The sequence below is a fragment of the Thermothielavioides terrestris genome, chromosome 6 (assembly GCF_000226115.1).
Source record: "Thermothielavioides terrestris NRRL 8126 chromosome 6, complete sequence".
Classification (NCBI taxonomy): Eukaryota; Fungi; Ascomycota; class Sordariomycetes; order Sordariales; family Chaetomiaceae; genus Thermothielavioides; species Thermothielavioides terrestris.
Window position 1 is genome coordinate 1,563,541 of NC_016462.1, and position 21,999 is coordinate 1,585,539.

At 59.0% G+C, this 21,999-nt stretch overlaps 6 protein-coding genes across 6 annotated transcripts; 2 read left to right on the forward strand and 4 right to left on the reverse strand.

Annotated features, from left to right (window-relative positions):
• Window positions 1-1,737: 1,737 nt before the first annotated feature.
• On the reverse strand, window positions 1,738-2,456 carry THITE_2123719 (uncharacterized protein). The gene has a single exon (XM_003657690.1). It carries the CDS (start codon window positions 2,352-2,354, stop codon window positions 2,070-2,072), a length of 285 nt encoding a protein of 94 aa, XP_003657738.1. The 5' UTR covers window positions 2,355-2,456; the 3' UTR covers window positions 1,738-2,069.
• Window positions 2,457-4,911: 2,455 nt separating this feature from the next.
• THITE_2132746 (uncharacterized protein) lies at window positions 4,912-6,204 on the forward strand (the record flags this gene model as incomplete). Its single annotated transcript, XM_003657691.1, has 3 exons — window positions 4,912-5,134; window positions 5,341-5,372; window positions 5,617-6,204. The coding sequence occupies 3 exons, from the start codon at window positions 4,912-4,914 to the stop codon at window positions 6,202-6,204; spliced, it is 843 nt and encodes a 280-aa protein (XP_003657739.1).
• A 1,665-nt stretch (window positions 6,205-7,869) lies between these two features.
• Window positions 7,870-11,500, reverse strand: THITE_2156679 (uncharacterized protein; the record flags this gene model as incomplete). The annotated part of the gene is made up of 4 exons (XM_003657692.1): window positions 7,870-8,682; window positions 8,742-9,153; window positions 9,304-9,815; window positions 10,160-11,500. The coding sequence occupies 4 exons, from the start codon at window positions 11,498-11,500 to the stop codon at window positions 7,870-7,872; spliced, it is 3,078 nt and encodes a 1,025-aa protein (XP_003657740.1).
• A 3,731-nt stretch (window positions 11,501-15,231) lies between these two features.
• On the reverse strand, window positions 15,232-18,433 carry THITE_2123722 (uncharacterized protein). Its single transcript, XM_003657693.1, has 5 exons — window positions 18,307-18,433; window positions 17,996-18,219; window positions 17,485-17,858; window positions 17,036-17,431; window positions 15,232-16,958 (listed from the first exon to the last, which is right to left on the reverse strand). Exons 2-5 carry the CDS (start codon window positions 18,150-18,152, stop codon window positions 15,342-15,344), a joined length of 2,544 nt encoding a protein of 847 aa, XP_003657741.1. The 5' UTR covers window positions 18,153-18,219; window positions 18,307-18,433; the 3' UTR covers window positions 15,232-15,341.
• A 284-nt stretch (window positions 18,434-18,717) lies between these two features.
• THITE_2123725 (uncharacterized protein) lies at window positions 18,718-20,399 on the reverse strand. The gene is made up of 2 exons (XM_003657694.1): window positions 20,064-20,399; window positions 18,718-19,985 (listed from the first exon to the last, which is right to left on the reverse strand). Exons 1-2 carry the CDS (start codon window positions 20,152-20,154, stop codon window positions 19,012-19,014), a joined length of 1,065 nt encoding a protein of 354 aa, XP_003657742.1. The 5' UTR covers window positions 20,155-20,399; the 3' UTR covers window positions 18,718-19,011.
• Window positions 20,400-20,899: 500 nt separating this feature from the next.
• THITE_2123726 (uncharacterized protein) lies at window positions 20,900-21,960 on the forward strand. The gene is made up of 2 exons (XM_003657695.1): window positions 20,900-21,157; window positions 21,241-21,960. Exons 1-2 carry the CDS (start codon window positions 21,022-21,024, stop codon window positions 21,843-21,845), a joined length of 741 nt encoding a protein of 246 aa, XP_003657743.1. The 5' UTR covers window positions 20,900-21,021; the 3' UTR covers window positions 21,846-21,960.
• The last annotated feature ends 39 nt before the right edge of the window (window positions 21,961-21,999 follow it).

A 21,999-nucleotide genomic window follows, 5' to 3' on the forward strand; every position in this document is an offset into this window, starting at 1 on the left:
AACTTTACACAACTTTACGAAACCTTAACCAAATCGAAAAAAAAGAAAAGGAGGATAACCCGTACCCTAACCTTAACCCGTATCCTAACTTTAACCCGAATCCTAATTAGCGGGGGACTAGCGCCGCCCCCTGTACCCCCGGCGAACTAACCGCTTAAACGCCTTGTCGATAGTGCAAACGCCTTGGCGATCGGGGTTGCGTAAAAACGTTGTAAAAACATTGCCGACAATTGGCCGAAATTAGTCTTGGCGGGACCTCTTTAGCCATCAGCCTCCTTGGGACCGGCGGCAAGGGCCTGATCTCCCGGTAGCCATCCGTGATCCGGACTGCGGTAGTGTATTCCATAATTAGTGGACACTTGCAAACTCGAGGGGGTGGTGCGACCTGGCGACGTTTGGTAGCGCTTGTTGATCGATGGCTTCCCAGCCACGGGATGCACGGGGTGTCTAGGTGATGTTTACGCAGTACATTACGGATTACATACACTCCGGAATATTCCGTACACTGGACACTACTTTGCACAACGTGACCGAGTCCTGACGCCCAGGGCCCAGCATTCAGCTTGCCGAAAGTGGCTTTTCTCTCTGCTGTTTGCTGCCAATAACCGGATAACCCGGGCAGGCACGGCATACTCCGTATACGCGAACTTAACCCCAACCGGCCATTCAAAACACTGAGCACGCCTCACCCACGACCCGGGGCTTCTCAAAAGGGACATCGGACAATTTCTCATTCGCTGCGTCGCAGCCTCGCGCCTGCATACACAGTAAAAGGGCAGGAGGCATTCGCAAGCTTCTCCACGTTGCAGCACTCCCCCAATGCCAGCCAAGGCAGCTCCAGCAGGCCGTCTTCCGAAGTGGGCGCTGCGTGGTGAAGCGTCACGACCTTAGTCCGTACACTACACTACTGTAGTGTACTGTGGTACTGCGTATAAAAGCTCGCGCCTTACTCGTCGGAGACATGTCGTTACTTAATATAGGGCTGCGGAGATAGACCCCTGTCCTCAAACCTAACCGGGACCGGGCTGCTGGTACCCAGACCAGGGGGCGCACTGCGAATATCAGCAACCGAAAGCGGTTTGGTGCCATCGGAGGGAGACCCGGGTGGGTAGGAGGGGGTGTGTTAGTGTATGGAGTGCACCTAGTGTACACGTACACACAGGAGTGTAGTGTAGTGTAGGTGTAGTGTAACTTCCATCATAGGTACACTACACAACGGAATACTACTATAGGTACGCAACTGTGATAGTAGTGTACACTACGGAAGACATATGCGGCTTGTTGGCTACCCCACGACCCCTTCCCACCCGCTTTCCCCCACCCTCATTCGAATCTCCGCTTCCCCTTTGGGCCCTCTCATACACCCCCCTCACCTGCGCTTGCGCCTTGACGGAATTCCCGCACTGAGATGCCGCAGCTCGCTGATCAACCTTTTTTTGCGCGGACAAGCGCCGATACCAGTTAGTTAACTTGCTCGTTGCTCGGCAATGCGTCTCCCATCCTGAACGCGATTCGCCAATGGCACCTGCACGCCGCCTGCGCAGCCAACCAACATCCCGTCCTGTGTTACCAGGTACGTGTATGCACTACTACTGTGTACACGAGGCCTTGCGCTGCGTTCAATACAATCCTGCGTTCGAAGATCCTGCTGGTCCTGTCGGACACCAGCCAGAAAAGGCGGCACGGCTTACTGTGTATTCCTGGCCCTTGGATGACAGGATCGTCCGCGAAAGATCAAACCAGCTGTCTCAACGCGGTAGCAAGCCAGTTGCGGCAAAATCGCCAATGCTACGCTGCAAGTGCAGTGTCAGCGCTGAAGGATCCTTCTTTGGAACGCCGGACACTCACATCAGCCAAGATGCTCGAAAATTGAAAGTCGCCCGGTCCGGGCACTGCCGCGGATTGGCTCGATATGCAAGGCTGCACCTTGCGGGCAGATCAGGGGACAAGTGACGCTTCTTCTGCTCCCGATGATGCCAGTGTACTGTACGACGCTCGAAGATCGAGTAGCATACACACAACGGCCAAACTTTCAGCAACGAAGAGAGGACAAGCGCAGCAGAGATCAGTTACTCCAGATCTGGGTTGGCGAGACGCGACCCCGGGGCTGAGACGAGAAACCGATAACACCACGTGGGCTGCACCTGCGAACATCCGAACACGGTCCAGCTGGTTTCAGCAGGCGAAACTCGGCGCCGTGCTTCTGGGGACGGGACACAACAACACGGCACGGCACGGTAGCTGGGAGCTTTCTTCCGCCGGAGCCTTGACCTTGGCGTAACCGACGAACTCCCGTCCCAGCACAGCAAGAAGTGCGCGCCTTCCCTCACCTCCCTTTCCACGTCGTCAATCATTCTCGAAATCCTCCGCAATATAGTTCCCGGGGCAATACCGCTTCGCAGCCTCGCCCGCCTCTACTATATACGATCTGAGGAAGACCTGCGAAAACCCCCTGCCGAGCCGGTGTGCCTCCTGTATGTACATCCACCCAGCAGCTCTCGGTTCAGCCGCTGATTCCTCGGTTCCGAATCTTCGCCTCCGTCGATTGCCAGCCTCGAGGTTGGGTGTGTCTCGGCAAAATGCAGGGGCATCCGGGGATCGCGGCCCGCCCTGCTGACGAGCTGACAAAGTTCTCTGTCGATCCATCCCACAGACGGTCGGAGCGCTGGGCTGGGGATGCTTCCAAGATCCCTCGGGCCAGCGCTGCTTCTGGAACACGACCGGCTTCATAAAACCTGCACGCTGCCGCCCGGACACAGAGCCGAAGGACCATCCCGGGCGCTGATCTCATCAATCCTGAATGAGACAGAGCGACACGCCGTCGGGCTGATGGCGGAACACGGCACCATTTCATTTGGCCGAGGCCGGTTTCGGGTTATGGCAGAATGCATCGCTCGATATCATCCAAGATTGCGTGTCGCCGGAAGCTCTGAAAGTTCAGGGGCAAAACGCCAGCGTCGGCCCGCACGGTGTGCCCTCTACCACTCTCGTGCAGGTCTGATGTTTCTAGAAGCCGCCCTCACGACACGTGTTGCATTCCCTTCCCTTCTCGCTCATTAACTAGGCCTTGTTCGTCAAACGGCCGGCATAAGGGAGCCCGGGACGGAATGACGCGCAGCTGGCCGCGCCGGCTCGATATTGGATTGGCATGGTCCGCTTGCCGGAACAGAGAGCTGGAGACGAGCCGCGGGGGAAGCGGCTAGCGGCGTGCTCTCCGTTTGGCCTTGCACCTTCTTACCGCTCTTCTCTCACTTAACAGTGCCATTTTCATACTCCTCCCCTTTTTTTTTTTCCTGTCTAGGTTCACTTTACTTGCCGGGATGACCGCGTTGATGTGGCTTTGTGCTTTCCTGCGTTCGAAGCCGTCCATCGTGTCTCACTCGGAGCATAAGCACCATACCGACGGACAGAATCCCCGTGCCGCCTCTCACCGCTCGGCTTAACTATCCTGTACTGTGCAGCTACGCACACCCATCCCGCATGCGCGCTGGTTGGTCCAGACGGCGGCTGAATGGAAGGTTAGCCGCCGGTCCCGCGCTCCTCTCTCGTCGAGATTGGGCCCGCCGGCGCCTGTGCGCGCGACCTCCGCGGCTATTTTTACATACCTCACTCCTTTCCTTGCCTCCCCGTTCCCCTTCCTCCCCGCATCCCTTGCCGCCCCGGTCGCTCGTTACTTGTTCCCGCCCGTCTCTGTGTTCCCCCAAGATGGGAATGTCGAGTAGGTTCCTCACCTCACCGGATCTGTGGCTTTCCGTTCCATTTCTGGGCAGGCGCCCGGGCGGGCACGGCTTCACGAGGGGCCCCGTGCGCTTTTCTGTGGTATTCCTGATGATGCTCGTCGGGAAGGGGCTGGGGGACGGATTGCCGCGCATGATGCGTGCTGCAGGTAAGGGGCGGGCAGATGGAACAGGCGAATCGACGATGCCATGGACACATTGGCGCGGTATGTATGTGGGTGAGGGGCGCTGGGCGCTTGCCGATCGCTTACGCGTATACGCTGGAGGACTCGTGTTATTGATGGATGGTAGCCGGCGGTTGCCAGACAGGCGGGCTTTTGCAGGAGTGCTGGTGGGATTGGGGAGTTGCACGCCATCTACCCGTGGCCATCTGCAAGTGGAGAGATGCGGCGCCGTCCTCACGCCCTACCCCCTTTTCCTGTCACGTCCGACTTGAGTCTCTAGGTGTCGGCTCTGAAAGTGCAGAAGAGAAAAAAGAGACTCTATTTCCGCTGCAAGGAGCCTACTCGGTTGAGAGCGAGTTTACGACCGCGCTATAGCAGGCGGCTGGCTGGGTGGGTGCCTGACGATACACAGTTGCCATGGCGGGCAAGTAAAGTTGAATTCTGCCCATCAACAGAGTATATGTCACCGTCCACGGTAGTTATACAGCTGCATGTTCGTAACTTGTGTTCTCTCCCTTACACCCCATCCATCCAAAACCATGAGACGACTTCTCACCACCACTTCCCAGTCCCCACTTCCCACTTCCGCCCCGCCGCCCCCTATTCTCCTATCTCGACACAATAAACAAACAAGCCCTTGATAAACCTGTCTGCTGCTAGTTGCAAGTACATACGACCATACCTGTCAGAGAACTCGGGATCCCGTCCGCTCTCCCATCGATAAGCTGACAAGGGCCAGATTAGTAGTTGGGTCGGTGACGACCAGCGAATCCCTGGTGTTGTATGTCTTTTCTTTTGCTTGGTGTGTTTTTGGTCTTTTTCTTGGTTTCTCTTGGCAGTGGTTTTGTTTTGTTTACTTTGGGCCTCTTTTGCTGCTTCTGTCATGTCTCCCATCCCCGTCTTCTGTCTCCTGACCCCCCTTGTCCCTGGTTCTTGTCGACCGAGGTAGGTTTTAAATCTGCGAACTGCTTGGATGTTTGCGAGGCCGAAGAAGAGGATGCGTGGGCGAGATGGTCGCCCTGCTGTCAGTGGGCGGGCTGGGCTGGTTGTACTGGCAAGTTATCTGCTGCTCGTCTCTCAAGCAATCCTTGCTGGTCGGGTCCCTGGGGATGTCCAGTGAATGGGCCCGACTTATTCTGCGGAGGGACATGACCAGACCTCGGTGTGATCTGGTTGTCTGCCGCGTGGGGTCTACGCTGGCATTGCCCTCCCTGGTTCGCCCACCAGGCAGTGGTGAGATCAGGAAGCAAGGCTAGGTGTTGCCAACGACCGTTGGGTTCACGGCAGCGCGTCCAACAAGGGGAACTTCTGTCGCTCAAAGGCTGCCATTCCAGGATAAAAGCTCGATGGCTACCTCCATGAAGGATAACCTGAGGATCAACTCACGACGTAGGGCCGTAGAAAACCATCGCCAAAGCATTACCGAACGGTTCTGATAGTTAGTTGCCTAGGAGTACTCGCCCTGGAGGCAGTGAGTGGGCCTTGTTCGATGTTAATCCACGCGAACATGGCAAATCGGAGTGTGTAGCGTGCAGTAATGACTGTGGTTGAATGGACCAATGTACACAATAAGATGTGGTGGACAACTTGTTGTTCGTCACCAAACAAGCCTCGTGAGGAACAACAAAGCGGTTTGCTTGCTGAGGCTCGCCCGCAGCGCATCCTTGCTCTTCCCACTTGCTTAAGCCGCCTGATCTTCTTCCGGGAAACACGAGTCTCCATCAGGCCCGCTCCGCTTCCTGATTCGGTGCCGGCGGTCGCGCTTCGAGCAGCGGGGCAAGTCCGACGTGGAGCTCATGGCGAAGCTCGCGAAGCGCCAGCATCTGGATCCGGCCAAGCTAGTCCACCTGAGCACCAGCACAAATCCCCGCCGCGTGCACATCGTGGCCGACTACGACAACCCGACCCACGAGCGGTGCGAGATCCGCAGCTTCAAGGGAAACAGCCTGAAGGACATCCGCATCCCGGCGAGCGCTGCCGACTATGTGCACGGTCACGTCGAGCTCTTGAAGCGCATGATGGAGCGCGCCGGCGACGACGGCCGTTTCCCGATTCGGTTGGGCGACCCTGTGCCGAGGCCGCCCGGCTGGAAGAGCCGCGGCGGCGGCGAGGATGCCTTAGACAAGCTGGACGCGTGCGAACAGCTTGGGCATGGCGCCGCCGAAGAGGGCGACGGCGACGGCGACGGCAGCGAGCACGCCTTGAGCGAGCCGGACGAGCTCGAGCTCGAGCAGCCGGATGGCGCTGCCGCCGCCCAAACAAGGGCGCCCTGCCAGATCCAGCCGGATCCGTCTGTAGAATGATGCACGTACGGCCTTCCATCTGTACGACCCGGATAAGTGACGCCGGGCTGGCGGGCTTGATGAGCTTTCCGGCTTCCCTGACCGCCCCGTTACCGCCTCGACAGATGGGACCAGGTCAAGACGATAAAGACACATCAGACCTTGGGCTGGCTAGCCGTCACAGGCCTCCCGGCTTCTTGTCAGCTTCAGGCCGATTGCGGAGTTCGCCGCAGACGAGGTTGGCAATCCCTCGGCTGGATATGACAAAGTTAGTTATATATGACAAAGTTATGAATGTTACACTGAGAACGAGTGAGATGGACGGAGACTTCTCATAGCGATTGCTTTGCGACATGGCAGGCCGACAAGCCTGTCAACATAAGCAGCTCACATGAGGGGGGAAGCCCTATGTCAGGAGTTTGCAGGCCGAATAGCGTTGTAAAATGATGCCTTTATTCAGAACGCATGATAGAACAAGATGCAGACCGCCTAACCGGACCAGACCCTCGCGGACTCCCTCACGTCTCTGTCTGACGCATCATACCTCTACCCCCCAGACCTACCGCTCTGAAGCCCCTACTTGTTGTCCATCAGGGTGAACAGACGAGCACCTGGCCGAAGCGTTACCAGAGACCGTGGCTCTCCCAGCGTCGACTATCCAAGGCTACTCGCGAACCGTCGAGCTGGGGTGGACTTGACAGTTCATGTAGATAGATGCAGTCTGCCAGGTAGCACCGAAACCCCAACAGGCGCGGTGCAATCAAACCTCTCTTGTCCCCATCCACCATCCAGGATGTCCGTAACAGAGAGTGACGGTTTGTCCCCACCACACATGAAGTCATTTGGGCCAGCGGTCGCCCCCATCAAGAGTCTCGGTTGAGACTATTTTCGCCCCGGGCCGACACACCTAGCACCTATACACAGTACGTCGGGAGAAGGGGCCTGAGAAGTTGAGACTGTCAACAACAGTCCTTTAGCGAAGCAGTTTGAATCTCCGCGTGACCACATTGATACAGAGCAAACACACACACACTCTCTCACTCACTCACTCTCAGACACATACATACACACACACACATACAGTGTAAGCTTAGGGTTACTTAGTGGCTAACATGCCAACCATCCTAACAAATTAGATACTAAACAACAATGAAATACACACCGGATATGGATATCAAGGCAAGATAAGAAGCAGAACGAAATAACAGCAAGAGGCCAAACGGCCTAGCCTAGCGCAGGTCAAAGCCGGCCAAACCGGACCGAGCATTCCACCCAAACGAAACGAAAACGTCCACCCATACGAAACGAAACCGGAAACAAAACGACGCAAAAAAAGGGAGAATGGGTATCGAACTCTGTCAAAAAAGGTGAAATGAAGAAATGAGAAGAAAACCAAACCACCGAACTGATTCCGCGGCTCCCCGCCTTCGTGGCCCAGCCTTCGTGCGCCAGCCTTCGTGCGCCACTCAGCCTTCCCAAGCCCCAACTCCGTCGGAAACGAACAAAAAAACAACAAAGGGAAAAGGGGGTTGTCGAAAACGAGTGTAGCCGGTCGGTTCGAACCCTCGCTCCCTCCGTTCCCCCCACTGTCCCGCAACCAGGGGTTCACGGTCACGCAGTCTGTCAGCCGACTTGCCCGGCCCAGAGGCCGAGAAACAACCTCGCCCTGAGCCCGAGAGAGGCCGCCTAAGCCAAACCCTCGGCCTTATCCTTCGCCTTCTCCTTCTCCTTCTCCTTCTCCTTCTCCTTGGGCTGCTGCTGTTGCTGCTGCTGCTGCTGCTGCTGCTGTTGTTGCTGTTTGTCCTTGTCCTTGTCCTTTTCCCTTCCCCACAGCCGCTCCCTCCCCGATTTCCTTTCCCGGTCCGTCTTCTCCTTCTCCTTCTCCTTCTCTTTCTCCTTTTCCTTCCCCTCCTTCTTCTCCTTCTTCTCCTTCTTTTCCCTCTCCCTGCCTTCCCCACCACCCCTACCCCTTTCCCTCTCCCGATCTCGATCTCGATCCCGCTCCCAGATCCTCCCCGCTCCCCTCCCCAGGGGCCCGTGATGCCCCTGATGCCGCCGCCACTCGGCCCGCGCGACCTTCATGAGCAGGTCCTCGTCGCGCACCGGGATCCACGCGGTCAGCGCCTTCATCGCGTTCTCGAAGTCCGAGTCGAGCAAAACGTCGCGCAGCGCGTGGATCAGCGCGGCGCTCGTCGCGTGTAGCACGTCGAGCCCTTTTTGCTGCTGTTGTTGTTGCTGCTGCTGCTGCCGTTTCTCCTTCTCTTCTGCCTCTTTCTGCTCTGGTTGGTGGTGAGGGGGGTGCGAGTCGGGGTCGGGGTCGGGGTCGGTGCTTGTGGCTGTGGCTGTGCCCGAGGAGATGCTGGTGGGTTCGGGCGGGCAGTCACCAAGCAGCATGAAAACGTCCCAGACGCGCAGCTGCGCGGGGAAGGGAATGGACAGGTTGAAGAGCGTCAGGTACCAGCGGGTGCAGTAGGCAGTAGCGTCGATCGACAGTTCTTTCTGTTCGTCGCGTTAGCAATTGTCAAGTGATGCGAGTAATGAAAAAGGGGCAGACAGACAAGCTTTGCCGCGACATCCTTCCCCGCACCCACCAGCCACCTCTTCTCAAAGTCGTCCAGCGCGGCCATCAGGCCGGCGAAGCCGGGCTTGTACAGGCGCTCGAGGCCGCGGTACCGCCACAGGCGCACCAGCATGATGAAGGCACGCTCCTCGTCAAAGTAGCACAGCAGCGTGGCGGCCAGCGAGCCCATGCCCTGCACGTAGCCCGTGTCGGGGAAGTACAGCGAGATGGCGTGCAGCACGCGGAAGAGCAGGCGCTGGCCGCCGCGGTATCGCCGACGGAACATGATGTGGCCGCTGACGGTGCGCGGCACGTCCAGGTCGATCTGCACGTCGTCGGGCGAGGATACGGCCTGCAGGCGCCTGAACTCGGCGATCAGGTGGTCCTCGGTCTCGGTGCTCTTCCACGCCCTGGCGCTCGACGCCAGGAAGGAGTACCACGCGGCCGAGCGCCAGCAGTCCGGGATGCCCTTCCAGGTGCGCTCGATCAGCTTGGCGTTTCTGGTGTCGAACTCGTAGTCCATTCCCTGGCCTTGGGTCTGGCTCGTGGCTGCGGCCGACGCCTGGCCGCCCTTGCTGCTCTTGACGGCAGTGGCCATCTTCCTCCACTTTTCTGACCGTTCAGCCTCCTTGCGCTTCTGGGCCTCGACGGTCTTACCTATCTTCTCGTCGTCCGTGATGCCCGTCAGGCCGGCTTGCAGCGACAGCATCTCGCCGGCCTCGTCCATCCACCGGCGGTCGCGATTGTGTGGTAGGCGGTTCGTGGCGGAGCGGATCGACGACCGCGTGGATCGCCGCGAGGTGGTCGACAGCTCGGACGTGTACGTATTGAGCGACCGTGCCGAGACTTTGCGACTAGGAGGGCGGATGAAACCGCCGGGCAGCGCCAACGAGTGCGACGTGGACGGCCGCTTCGTCAGGACATTGCGCCTCCCGGACGCGAACAGTGATGATGGCTTCGGGTCGGCCGTCTCGGCCCGCGACACGGGTCGCTTCGGGGTGATGAAGCCATAGCGGTCGACGTCGACGCCCTCGAGATCCTCCCAATCCTCGATACCGCCGGCGCGTTGGTACTCCCGCCTGGCTTGGCTATCGCGTAACGGAGATAAGGAATTGGCCGACCGGGGAGTAGGCGTAGTGGGAGTAGCGTGGGGGTGGTCGCTTTGCAGGAGACCGGAAGCTGAGGGAGGATCGGAGGGACGTGACGAACTGGAAGCGTGAAGAGGGCGACGGGTCAGCATCAGAACGATAAAGCGGCTCGCTGCGCGCAGCCGAGAGAGATGCAAGGAAAACCGTACACGACGTTCTCTTCCTCTTCGGATGGGACCTCCGCTGTGGGCTCGAGACGTTCGACGAACGAGACGCGCCCCCCATCTTCCCAATTCAGGTCGTCGCCGGATTCATAGAGCGATCTCACCTTTTGTGATTCCCTCTCTACGTCCATGGACGAGACGCGAATGCTGGGGACGGGCGGTGCGTCCGCTTGGACGGCAGCCGGGGGCTGCTCCGCCGCCGCGTCGGTGCCTTTGGTGGCATTTTCGGGCGCTGGCTCGGCGTTGGCGTGGGCGTCGGCAATCGAAGCGGTCGCGGGCTGTTGCTGCTGCTGCTGTTGCTGATCGTCTTCGGGGGATGGCGACGCGCTAGCAGTGGCTGCGTCGGCGTCGGGGGCAGACATCATGGGCGACTTGAAGGGGTTGCTCTTGCCACCAAACATGAGGCTCCCCCTGTTGGAGAAGGAAAGGCTGCCAAAGTCGTCCCATAGACCGTCGTCGGGGATGGGGGTGGTGATCGGCGCAAAGGATTTGATGGCGACCGTCGCGGAGGAAACAGGGAGTCCGGGTTGACCCCCGCCGTCCGCGTCGTTGGCATTCGCGCTAACGCTAACGTTAACGTTAGCAGGCCCTGGCCCTGTCGGTTGTGGGGCCAACTTCAGCGATTTGGGCGATTTGGGCGATCTTGGCGATTTTGGCGACTTAGGCGAGCCCCGCGTTGGGCCTGTCTCGGGCGCCCCCTGTAAGGTTAATGCAGCAGCAGGCTTGTCGGAGCCGCCAAGCATTTTCTTCCGCAACCGTCTTGATCCGTCGGGCGTGAAGCCGAAGCTCTTGCCTAGCTTCTGAGACAGAGAAATGCGTCGAGAGGAAGAGGGCGACGGAGGCTGTGCCGGCTGGGTCGGCGAGCCGGCCCTGCTGCTGTCAGGGTTCTCGGCGCTGCTGTTGTTGTCCGGAGGAGTCCTGGGACGCTGCTGCTGCGGGATGGAGACCCTCAGTGGCGGCGGTGCAGGCTGGCTGTCGGCCGCCTGCTCGTCCGTCGAGTACACCGAGGGCGTGTCGGCGATGTCTTCCAGGAGCTTCTGGTAGACCGGGTCGGCGGCGCCCTCTTCCCGCAGCGTGACCGAGGATGCAGTTGGGGCGCCCGAGTCCCGCTTCCACTCGTCGGCCTGCGACCGTGGCGACGACCTCTGGCTGCGAAAGAGCGGGTGCTCTTCTGTTGGAGGCGGGACCAGCGGAGGGCTGATGACGACGGGGGATCGGAATGTCGGAGACGTCGGAGAGGTCGGCGCGGTGGACGACGTGGTTGTCGACGGCGACCGGGTCAGTCGACGCGGGTTTCTCGGCGGAGGCAGCGGGATCGGGGGCTCGGCCTGTTTGGTCTGCTCGTAGCGCAGTGCAACCAGGCCGGTGTCGTCTCGGAAGGGGGTGAGACGGGTTGCTGGTGGCCTTGTCTTGTGGCGCACGCTGGCAAATTTCTGAGGTGCCATTGCGGTGAGCCCTGCGAGGTTGCAGCTCCTTCCCGAACCGTCGCAGTGACCGCGGCACAGCTGCTGACTGCGTGCTCAGGTTGTTACTGTGTAAGTGGGTAATGTTCCAGTTATTATCCCTTGCAGCCTCTTCGTGTGCCTGGCGAGGACTGTCTGTGTGCTGTGTAGGGATACCAGTGATGGATGCGGCGAAAATCGTCCCCAGTGCTCGGCCAGAAGAGGAGAGAGAGCGAGAGGTCCTTCAGAGATGTGAAGCCGTTAAACTGATGAGGGCGGACGGCTCTTTTTGATCCGTCAGTGCCGATGACGGCTAGTCCCAACCCTCCAAACAAGAGCCGTGTCGCAGTGGTCCGGTGGCCCGGTTATGCAATGCTCGTCTGGGCGGAAAACCAAAGCTCGTTTCAACGCGGGGCCGAGAATTCCAGGTTAGACGAGAGGGGTAACTGACAGGTTGCCGGCAGACGTCACGAACTCTCTCCAGGTTGTGGGTTGCACTCTGGGATTTAACTTCGGTATGCAATGCCAGAAATAGAGGCGGGGAAGGGTTCTTAATATCCTCTCAACCTGTCCGCCTTCTACCTAAAAGTGGCCGGCTGCTGTGGGCCTTGCTTTTTTTGCGTGGTATTGTCACCAGCTGGAGCCCAAAGGCCGACGGCATCAGAGGGCCTGGGCGCGTCATGAGCTCTTTTTCCTCTCATCAAGCCCAATTGCTGACAATGCGGTGAGCTCATTGAACGTGTTCACGGACAACCACCCACAGACTGCCACCTAGTTCCCCAGTGCTCTCGGCGTTTGTTGCAGCTACCACTCGGGTTGCACGGGCCCTGCAGCGAAAGCACGGGGGCCAGCTGATTGCTACGAAATAAAGCCATCGAATGGCTGCTTCCATTGGTTGTCTCCAGAGGTTGCGGACGGCTCTCGTCGTTTTCTGGCCATCGAAAAAAGGCGCAGCGGGATATTAACCCATGTCACCCGCAAGTCCACACCAAGATCTTGGTCGCGATATGCTACACTGTCAAGCTGCTCAAAAGAAAGGAGAAGACACAGAATCTTGATCAAGGCGGTATCTCCTTTCTTCTGTGCAGATCAAAAAGAGTCTGTGAATGGCTGGGTGACTTGCATGAGGCATGTTTCCGGGATCTATGACACCTGTGTGCCGTGAGCCCTTAACACTTACACAGCCTAGGTGCCGCACGGAGCCCGCACCAAGTCCGTTCTCGCCAACGATGCACAGCAACTTCCTTTCTCTTTTTCGTCTATTCCTCTATGCTTCTTGGATTCAAGATGCTTTCCTCACCCTTTCCATCTTTTGGTGGAAAAAGAAGTGCTTGTTGAGCAGACGCCGGTTTGCGGGTTGAGTCATCGAAGACCTGAGCACCCTCCCCACAACGCCCCCGCCTAGTCTTTCCCCGCCATCCGATGCTGAGCTGCCAACTCACTGAACTCCGAGAGCCTCACTGAAGAGAAGGTTCATCTCCCCGCTCGCCAGTTCAGATACCCCACGCGACGGGCAAGTCCCGGAGGGGAGGGATGACAGAACGGACAGCAAGACAGAATGCCGGGAAGACCTGCGAACTGTGTTTGCACATGACCTTCATCAGCGGAATTCCAGGGTCCGATTCGACGGTTCGACACAGTGATTGGGCCATTTGACGTGGCAGCGGTTTAGCCAGCTCATCTGCCGTCCGCCCTTTTCCACCCACGGAACGGACTGCCCCAAGCCATGGTTGGCTGGGCGGCACTCTTTTGCTTCTGCCTCCGTGTTGCCGTATCAGGCGGCTCGGGCTCAATCATCCCTCGAGTGTGACAAAAACGGGCACTTCTCGACTGGTCGTGATCGAGCCACGGTCCGCGACTCCAAAAAGGAGAGAACTGCGTTTTCCTGCCTGCCATTCAGCCAAGGACATGTGAAGTTGGACAACCACAGACACCAACCGCGACTGACATTACCCCTGAATTCGGCGCCAGGCACAGCAGCCCAACCAACCAACGAATCCAACGCACGATGACCCGCTGCAAGCCAAGTGTTGTCTCGCAACGCCAACAGGAACACCCACGAGGAACAGCCAGGAGGACGCGCCCAAATTCCCAACGCCACGGCGCAACATTTCGAGGCGGCACGTCACGCAAACCGCCCGCGGCCCGCTCTCGTCCGCCCAACCGGTGCCAGCCACCTGGCACCGCCCACCAGCTTCCAATTGAAGAGTCAACTACCGCCAAACGCCGACCGACTCGCCGAATAGCACCATCTCCAGTCATTTGCCTGCTCTCAAAAATTCCTTCAGTAGCACCCCTTCCAACGTCCAACTTTAAGCTAGCCTTAGCTTACCGGCCATCCACAGCCCATCCACCACGTACTCTGGCGCTCTCCCTTAATCTTACCCTACCGACGGAATAACCACCAGTTCAGCCCAACCAGGCGAGACAGAGCCACGCATCCACGACCGCGGGCTGCAAATCTTCCCCCCCCGCTCCCAATTGCCTCCTCTTGGCCCCCGTTCCTGGTCCCGCCCGTGGCTTCTGCAAGCTGCAAGGGACCATCTCTCAAAAACACGCACCTGTCTCGGTTGGTTGGCTGGTTGGCTGGCTGGGCTGGCTGGGCTGGCGAGTTGGGCCAAAAGTTGGTTGGCCACGTCGGGAAGTTGCATCGTTGCCAACGAACCGCTCACACCCTGGTGCCTCAAACACACAGGACGGGTTTTGCGCGTACCCGGGACAACGTCTTTCGTGTGTTTGCCTGTCTGCGTTTGCATTTCGGCTAACCTACCTTGCAAACAGACTAACTGACTAAATACCTGGTAGCTAGCTACGAGTGCGTGCGTTTGTGTGTGTTCTGCTTGTGCATCTGTCCGTGGAGTCGAACATGACGGCTTCCCTGGCACCAGCCCATCAGCTATGTATCTCCCTGCCTGCCCAAGCAAACGAACAACAGTAACTATCCAATCCACGGAGAAGGTGGATGGCGCAGCTAGCTAGCCAAGGAATCAACATTATACAGTACATTCTTTTTCAGCAGGTGATTACAGACGCGGATGGAGACGGAGCATATGCAGGACCACGCCAATCATAATCACCTTGGCTCCTTGAGGCTTTTTTCTTTTCTCTCCACCCTCCTTCTTCCACCCAGCTGTGTACGGGAAGAAAGGAGATAACTGGGGAACCATACAATCTCCGTATGTCTGCCGCGCAGCAGCTGTCCGTCGACGTGGAGATGGCCATGTCGAATGATGTCCGCACGTGAGGATTGGGTGATGCTCACGATGCTGCTGTGTGGCGATGAGGTCAGGGGGTCATTGGCTGACACGATGTCTTGCGCGTGTGTGTGTTACACGACACGAATTCAATAGCAGCGAGCAAGGGGGAACGAACCAGAGACGAAGGGAGGAAAGAAATGAGAACATCCAAAATGCGGGGAATCGAAGCAGTGCAGCGAAGAAAAGCGACCTTCTTCTATCCTGACGATGGTCGTACGATGGTCGATGCTAACTTGCTCTCGTCTGTCATGATAGCACCGATCTCTCCGGCCGTCCACATCATATTATCCCTCCCATCCATCATGTAACGTGCGCAACCTCGTTCGTTTGTCCATTCGTCGGCCTGCTCGCTCGCTCGCTCGCCCATCCATTTACCAGCTCATCCCACCCCACGAGATGCAATTGGCCCAATTCATCACCCCATTGCAGAAATGCGATATGCCGGGCGTATGTGTGTCGCCTTCTGCTCTCCCACGCAGCCTACCCTCCAACCACAATCCGCTTACCCAACCCCATCTATCCCCTCACCCCTATCTCTCCCTTTCTCTGCATCTCACAACCCTGTTTGTCGTTCACTCAGCCACCCGTTAACCCCCCTCCTCCCCTTCCTCATCCTCCGCCTCCCAATCCCGCCCGCCATACAGCGCCGCCGTCGCCGCAGCCGACCTGTTCGCCCCGCCGCCGGTGGCCGCCTCGATCTTCTCGAGGAACTCGGCCGGCACGGTCGGGATGTACTTGCGCTCGCGCTCGCGGTTGACGCCGCCGAACCCGGCGCCGTAGCTGACCAGCATGTCGGTCGCGCTGGGCAGGGTGAACGGCAGCATCAGGGCCGGGTCGAGCAGCAGGTTCGGCGGCGCCTCGTCATCGTCTTGTAGGTCTGAGGCTTGTTGTTGTTGTTGCTGCTGCTGCTCCGCTTTGGGCGTGCTGGGGGCCGACGATGGGCCCGTGGTGCTGCCGTGGCCGTTGGTGGGTTTTGATGATGATGGTGACGAATGGGATGGCTGTTGTTGTTTGCCTGGCGTAGCCGGCGGGGATGATGCCGCCGCAGCCGCCGCCGCGCGGTTTCTTTCGCGTCGGAGGGCGGTCTCCTTCTGAATGGCGACAAGATACTTCATGGCGCTCTTCGGGAGGCCCTTCTCGCCGACTTCGGGCCGGTAGTGCGTTGCCGCGTGGACTAGTTGCTGTGGGTTGAGGGCGCGGAGTTGCTGCAAGGTGCCGACTAGCGCTTCGAGGTCGTCGGCGCCGAGAGAGGAGAAGCATTGTAGCCATTGGAGCAGCTGGATGACGGGCGCGAGGTGGCGCCGGGCCGCCTCGACGGTGGTCTCGCCGCTCGACTTCATCTCGCCCTTCTCGTAGTGTTCGGGCTGGCGGTTGTTCTGGCGCGCCCAGTCTTCGAGCGTCGAGATGTTCATGCGGATCTGCATCGCCTTGGTGCGTGCCAGGTACTTCCGGTTCGACATGATCCGGTTGAAGAGCTCCGCGCCGAGCCAATAGATCAGCTGCGAGATGATCTGAGCGGTGATGACCGAGTGCACGTCGTACAGGTCGAGAACGAAAAGCGTAGAGGAGAGGAGCGAGGTGACGTTGCGTGGGGACGGCTTCGCTCTTTGCTTGGGAGACGGTGGCCGCAACCGCTTCTCTAAGGGCTCTTCCTTGACCTCCTTTTTCCGCTTGAAGATCTTCCACTCGTTTTGAAACGTGATGTCTTCGAAGCCGGGTATTGTCTCGTGGTCCAGCATGGCCACGTCCAGGACCTTGTCCAGGCGCCGCTCGGCATCCCGGACTATTAGTATGAAAATTTCGTTTATTAATTCGGCGAGCTGCGCCTGGAACTCGGTTGTGGCCTCCACGAGACCAGCGTCCTTCTTCAGGTAGTGAAGCAATAGGGTGGCGTTGGACATCCAGAAGGCAAGGATGGTCATGTCCCACTGGTGTTTCTCCACCACGGTGTTGATCTTGTCCATGGCGGTGATGAGGAGCTTCGCCAGCAACTCGGGGCTGGAATGGTAGTGCGCGTATCGGGCGCTTAGGAAGACCATGTTGGCGGGCACCGGTTTTTGAGACGGCGAGCGCTGCGGCGTCATGTTGGTGATGACAATATCCAGAATGCGCTCCAGCTCGTTTTCCTGGAACACAAACATCTGGTCGTGAAGACATCTCGACCAGTCAAACTCTTGCTGCTCTTCTTCGAAGTCTTCTAGGGACTGGGGGAAGTCAGCGTGCAGCCCGTTGCGGATAGTTCGGTGATGGGACCAGATATATATTAAACAGGGGCTCGCACCTCGGGCTGATCGTCCATGCCCACGTTCCCAAGGTCGACCTCCAAGTCGCGCGCACTCTCCATCATCATGCGCCGCCGCATCTCGTTCTCAGCCAGCTCCTCTTCAAACCTGTCCTGGTTGAAGCCGGGGTTGTAGAAGTCGTCGGTGGCCCCCGCATTGCCGAGGCCGTACCCGCTGAGGTAGAACGACATGTCGCTGTCGGGCGCGGCAAAATCGAAGGCTGTTCTCCCGGTTGACGTTTTCGCCTCGGGCGACGCCCCGTTGTCCAGCAGCAGCTTCGCAATGCCCTTGTGCCGGTTCGTCATGGCCCACATGAGGGCGCTCCACTGATTGCGGTCCTGCCTGTTCACATCGACGCCGGCGTCAATGAGGGCTTGCACAACCGCCTCGTGGCCCTACGTCCGCCATTAGTCGCGGATCGTGCGCGTCTCTCGAGCACCGCACTTACAAAGCAGCTGGCATAGATGAGGGCAGGCGTGCCCTCCTCATCTGGCGCGTTGATGTCAACGTACTGCTTCGCCTTGCCGTTCAGAATCTTGTTGACCGACTCGAGGTTGCCATTGCTCGCGGCCATGATGAAGGTCTTCTGCAAGATATCCCTCTTCTCGTCGTCCGACCTCTGCTCGTCGGCAGCGATGGCGTCTTCGTCGTCAAAGGCGGCGCTCGCCGCATGGGCGGCTTGGGCGGCAAGCATCTCCATCAGGCGCGTCTCGCTGTCGGGGCCGCCCTTGGTCAGGTCGTCGCCGTAGTTGTCGTCGAGGGTCAGGTCGCTGAAGGTCAGGGGCTTGGCGAGCATGGGCGACGTCAAGAACTGAGATTGCCCTGGAAGCATCGACCTTAGCCAGCGGCCATAGGTACATGGGGAGCATGGCATCCACGGCTTGACGGGTACATTGGAAAGCCGCGAGGCAAGGCAAGGGGCAGAAAGGAGCAGCAAGGGGCAGGCCGGCGGCACTCACCCTGCCATCCATCGTACAACTCGGTCTCGGGCACCAGCTCGGTCGGTACATGTCTCCTGTCGTCGAGCGAGCGCGGGAGGTCGGCAGGGAGGTCCCTCGGCTTCGGCGGGAGACCGGGGCTCGCATCAAAGCCGCCCTCAGAACCCCCGAGATCCATGGCCGAGGTTGACGATGCTGTGCGTCATGCGACACTTATTCATGGGTTTCTGGGCTTCTTGGCTTTCCTGTGGAGGGGTTTGTCGGTTCAGGGGTCCATGGGTCGGACACGCTCGGGAAGAACAGCGTGCGTTCGAAGACGGCGCAAAACGTACCAGAAGCCCGCTTCTGAAAAACTAACCGGGACACAGCGCCGCTCAGAGGCGCCCAAGGACGGAGATTGGAGGCTGGATGAAGAGCGCCGTGTTCAATGGCCTCCCCTCCCACCTTCAAGGAGCGATGTTAGGCATTTACCAGACTTGGCTTGGCCAAGGGCGAAGCACCCCACATTTTATGGCCCGTGCGCTCCAGAGTATGCAGCATCGCAGATAACTAATCGATAACAAACATGGCTGAATGCGGCCCGCGGTCACGGCCGCCCCTCCAAGATCCCGGAATTTCGAACTTGCTTCAGAGCACGCTTCCGTGTCTGATTTAGAGCTACCCGTACTCTGCGAACACGCTGGGTGGTGCATGGTAGTGTAAGTGTCCAGCTTTCTGGTTTGGGGCAGGCGCTCTTCCACTTCAGATGTTTTGTTTAGCCTCTGGGCCGTCGAAGGGAACGTGATGTGCACAGTACAGAAGTGCGTGAGGTAGGTACTGTGGGAGGAGAGAGTGAATAACGTTGAGGCCAATTTCCCTGTCTCTCGGTAACGTTGTTTTCATGTTTACCTAAGGTATCTGTTCTAAAATTGCAGAGGCTTGCCAGAGCTTGCCATACTTTGATTCGTTCATCCTTCGAACCCGACGGCAGTCTGTCTGGGCTCTTCATCTGCGCCGCCCCCAGCCCATTTTCAGGCCTTCCCAGCAGCTTAGCCGTGTCAGACAACCCGCTTGGCAAAGACCCGCAGTCGCTTGACTCCTCCATCCGGCACCATGATGAGCTTCACATGGGTAAACGCTCTGTTCCTGACCAGGCTCTCAATCTGGTGCTCCATGTCGGGCCCGCACTTGATCGGCTCGGCCATTTTCACCCAACCCTCGGCGCCTGCTGGCGGCTCGGCCTCGTCCTTCCACTCAATCGCCTCAATCTCCACCCGTTGCGGGTAGTTGCCCCGGAAGTGGGCCGTGTCGACGACGAAGTTTTGAATGTACCCGGGCGCCCCTAGCCGGATGATGGCCCAGTCGAAGTGGCCCTTGGTCCGTGACCGGGCGGTCTCCCATCCGTCGCTCATGTCCTTGCCGCGGCCAGGCAAGATTAGGTTGTCCTTACTTCCGAAATGCTGGTCGCTGCACGAGACGGCCACTCCGCCATTCTGCGCAGCAGCGAGGTCGAGAATGGCCTCCTTGTCTTCCGGGAAGACCGGCACGGCGTGCCCAAAGAGCCGGAACCGCGCGATACCGCCGTCGGGATACATGTTCAGCCGGACGTGGGTGTATTGCTTGTCGGTGGGACTGTCGAGTTTCCACCCAAACCTCTGTGACGGCCCGCACTCCTGGATGCCCAGGATGGTCTCCCAGCCGCCACGGCTGCCCTTCCACGAGAGGACCTCGTCATCGCTCTGGCTGAAGCAGCCTTCGACCGAGATGGCAGGGGCGTGATTACCCGAGAAGAATGCTGTGTCCACCTCGACGCCTTCGACAGTGCCCGAGGCGACACCCAGGCGAATTACAACCCAGTCGAACGGCTCCGCATTGTGCCTTCTTGTCTCCCACCCGTCGTACCAGGCACCCGAGTAAACCATCTTCCCTGGCTGGCGGATAGGGGCGGCCGGGTTGATGAGGTTTGCGGCCTCGGCGAACCATTGGTCTGAGAATCCCAAGACCTTGCCGCCGAGGGCCGCGGAAACAAGGTCTGTTCCGGATTCCTCTCGTCAGCCGAACTTACATTGTGCTCTCAGACGCGTGTTGTCCGATGCCGGGGTGCACACACCGATGCAGCTCGAACGGAAGGTCTTATCAATGTCCTCTGCCGGGACTCGAGTGGCCTTGACCGCCTCCAATCGGTAGCCAACGTCTTCCATGGTGTCCGGGATGGGCGGAGTATGCGGAGGAGATCAGTGTTGGGGAAATACCGCCGTTACTCACTTGTCAGTGGCAAACTTGAGGACAGCAAGGAGCCATGACAAGCCCCGGCGAGAATCGGGAATACAGTAAAGGAAGCCAACAAAGGTTAATCTTATCTAGTGCCAGCGCCGCAGTAGTGGAACCGCCCCTTCTTCCATCCGCCGATGCGGTCCGAGGGCTTGTCGGCCGGCTCCGACACGGCACTCGCCCCGTTGGCAACTCGATGGGTCCAGTCCATCTTGAACCTGCCGGCGCCCACTCATCGATCTTGCTGATACGTAAGGTCCGTGGTATCCACGGCTTGGCTTCCAGGTTTCCACTTTGGGCATGTGTGCCCGTGCATGTCCGATACCCGTCACTCACGCTAGCCCCTCAGAACCAGAAGCGTTGAAACTGCCGCGATCCCATTGGCTGGAGCTATGCTTGACTGCCCGGTGCCGTCATCGAGGAGCTTTGATGCGCCATCCGCGGAGGACGAAGAACAGAACACACTACAGTGTAATCAGCCTCGAGCGGGACAGGCCAGAGGCTGGTATGTACAAGATAGCGTCCATGTTACTCTCTAGTGCAAGCGATTGAGGGGCTGGGAGTACCAAGTAACTCAACCAAAACCATTGCGTGACGGCTGCTGCAGCTGCCTTGCTCCGCCAGCCTTTCCATCACCCCCGCCTCCCCGCAACCTCCGTCTTCACCGACGTCTCCCCTCAACACTTCTATTCCAACTGAAACACCAGCAGCGCTGTTTGTCAAGGCTACACCATCGCCCAAAAGCTCACGAATAAGTCTTACATTTGAACTGCCACGGAGTGTGAACCGCAGCAACAATGGCTTCCACCGAACCGCTGCCCCAAACAACCGACAGCAACGCTCCGGCGCCTACCGAAAGTGAACCTCTCCTCGGCCGACCCGGCGATGCCACCCAGCGACCGGACGCGCCTTTGTTCAAGAACCTCTTTCTGGGTAATTCCTCTTCATCGTGCAGTCATCCCCATCTCCAAGGCCCTCCACTAACCATCTTCTTTCCCTTTCCCCCCATTCAACAGGCACAGCCTGGCTGGCCCAAGTCGGCGCCATCCTCCTGCTCGCGATCCTCTGGTCCGCCGTGTTCACGCACCCGACTCTCCCACTAGTCTCGCCGCACCCGCTGCTCCAATCCCTCGGCGTCTTCACCGTCCTGCAGGCCATCCTGATCCTCCAGCCAACGCATACGCCGGCATCCAAGCTGGCGGGGCAGCGCGCGCACGCGCTGCTCCACCTGCTCTCCTTCTCCCTCTTCGCCGCCGGCACGACCATCATCGAGACGAACAAGCAGGTGCACGGGCTGCCGCACTTCCACTCGCCGCACGCGTACCTCGGCACGGCGGCCGCCGCGCTGCTGCTCGCGCAGTACGCCTTCGGCCTGACCATCTGGGCCGCGCCGCGCCTGTACGGCGGCGAGGCCCGCGCCCGCGCGCTGTGGAAGTACCACCGCGCCGTGGGCTACGCGGCGCTGGTGCTGCTGCTGGCGACCGTGGCGGCCGCCGTCGAGACGGACTACGTCCGGGCGGAGCTGCGCCTGCGGCTGTGGGCCGTGCTGCTGGCCGAGGGGCTGATTGTGGTTGGGGTGTTTCCGAGGGTGCATTTGAGGAAGTTGGGGCTGAGGGGGTAACTAATGAGCTGAGTGGGTCGGTGAATGATAGGGGTTTCGTTGCGGGAGGGAGACAAGGAAGGAAGGGCTGATATCAAGGCCCATAATGGTTTTTGCTTTGGGTAATTATGATTTGAAAACTGAAGCTTGGGATCTGGAATGTGGATGGGTATGG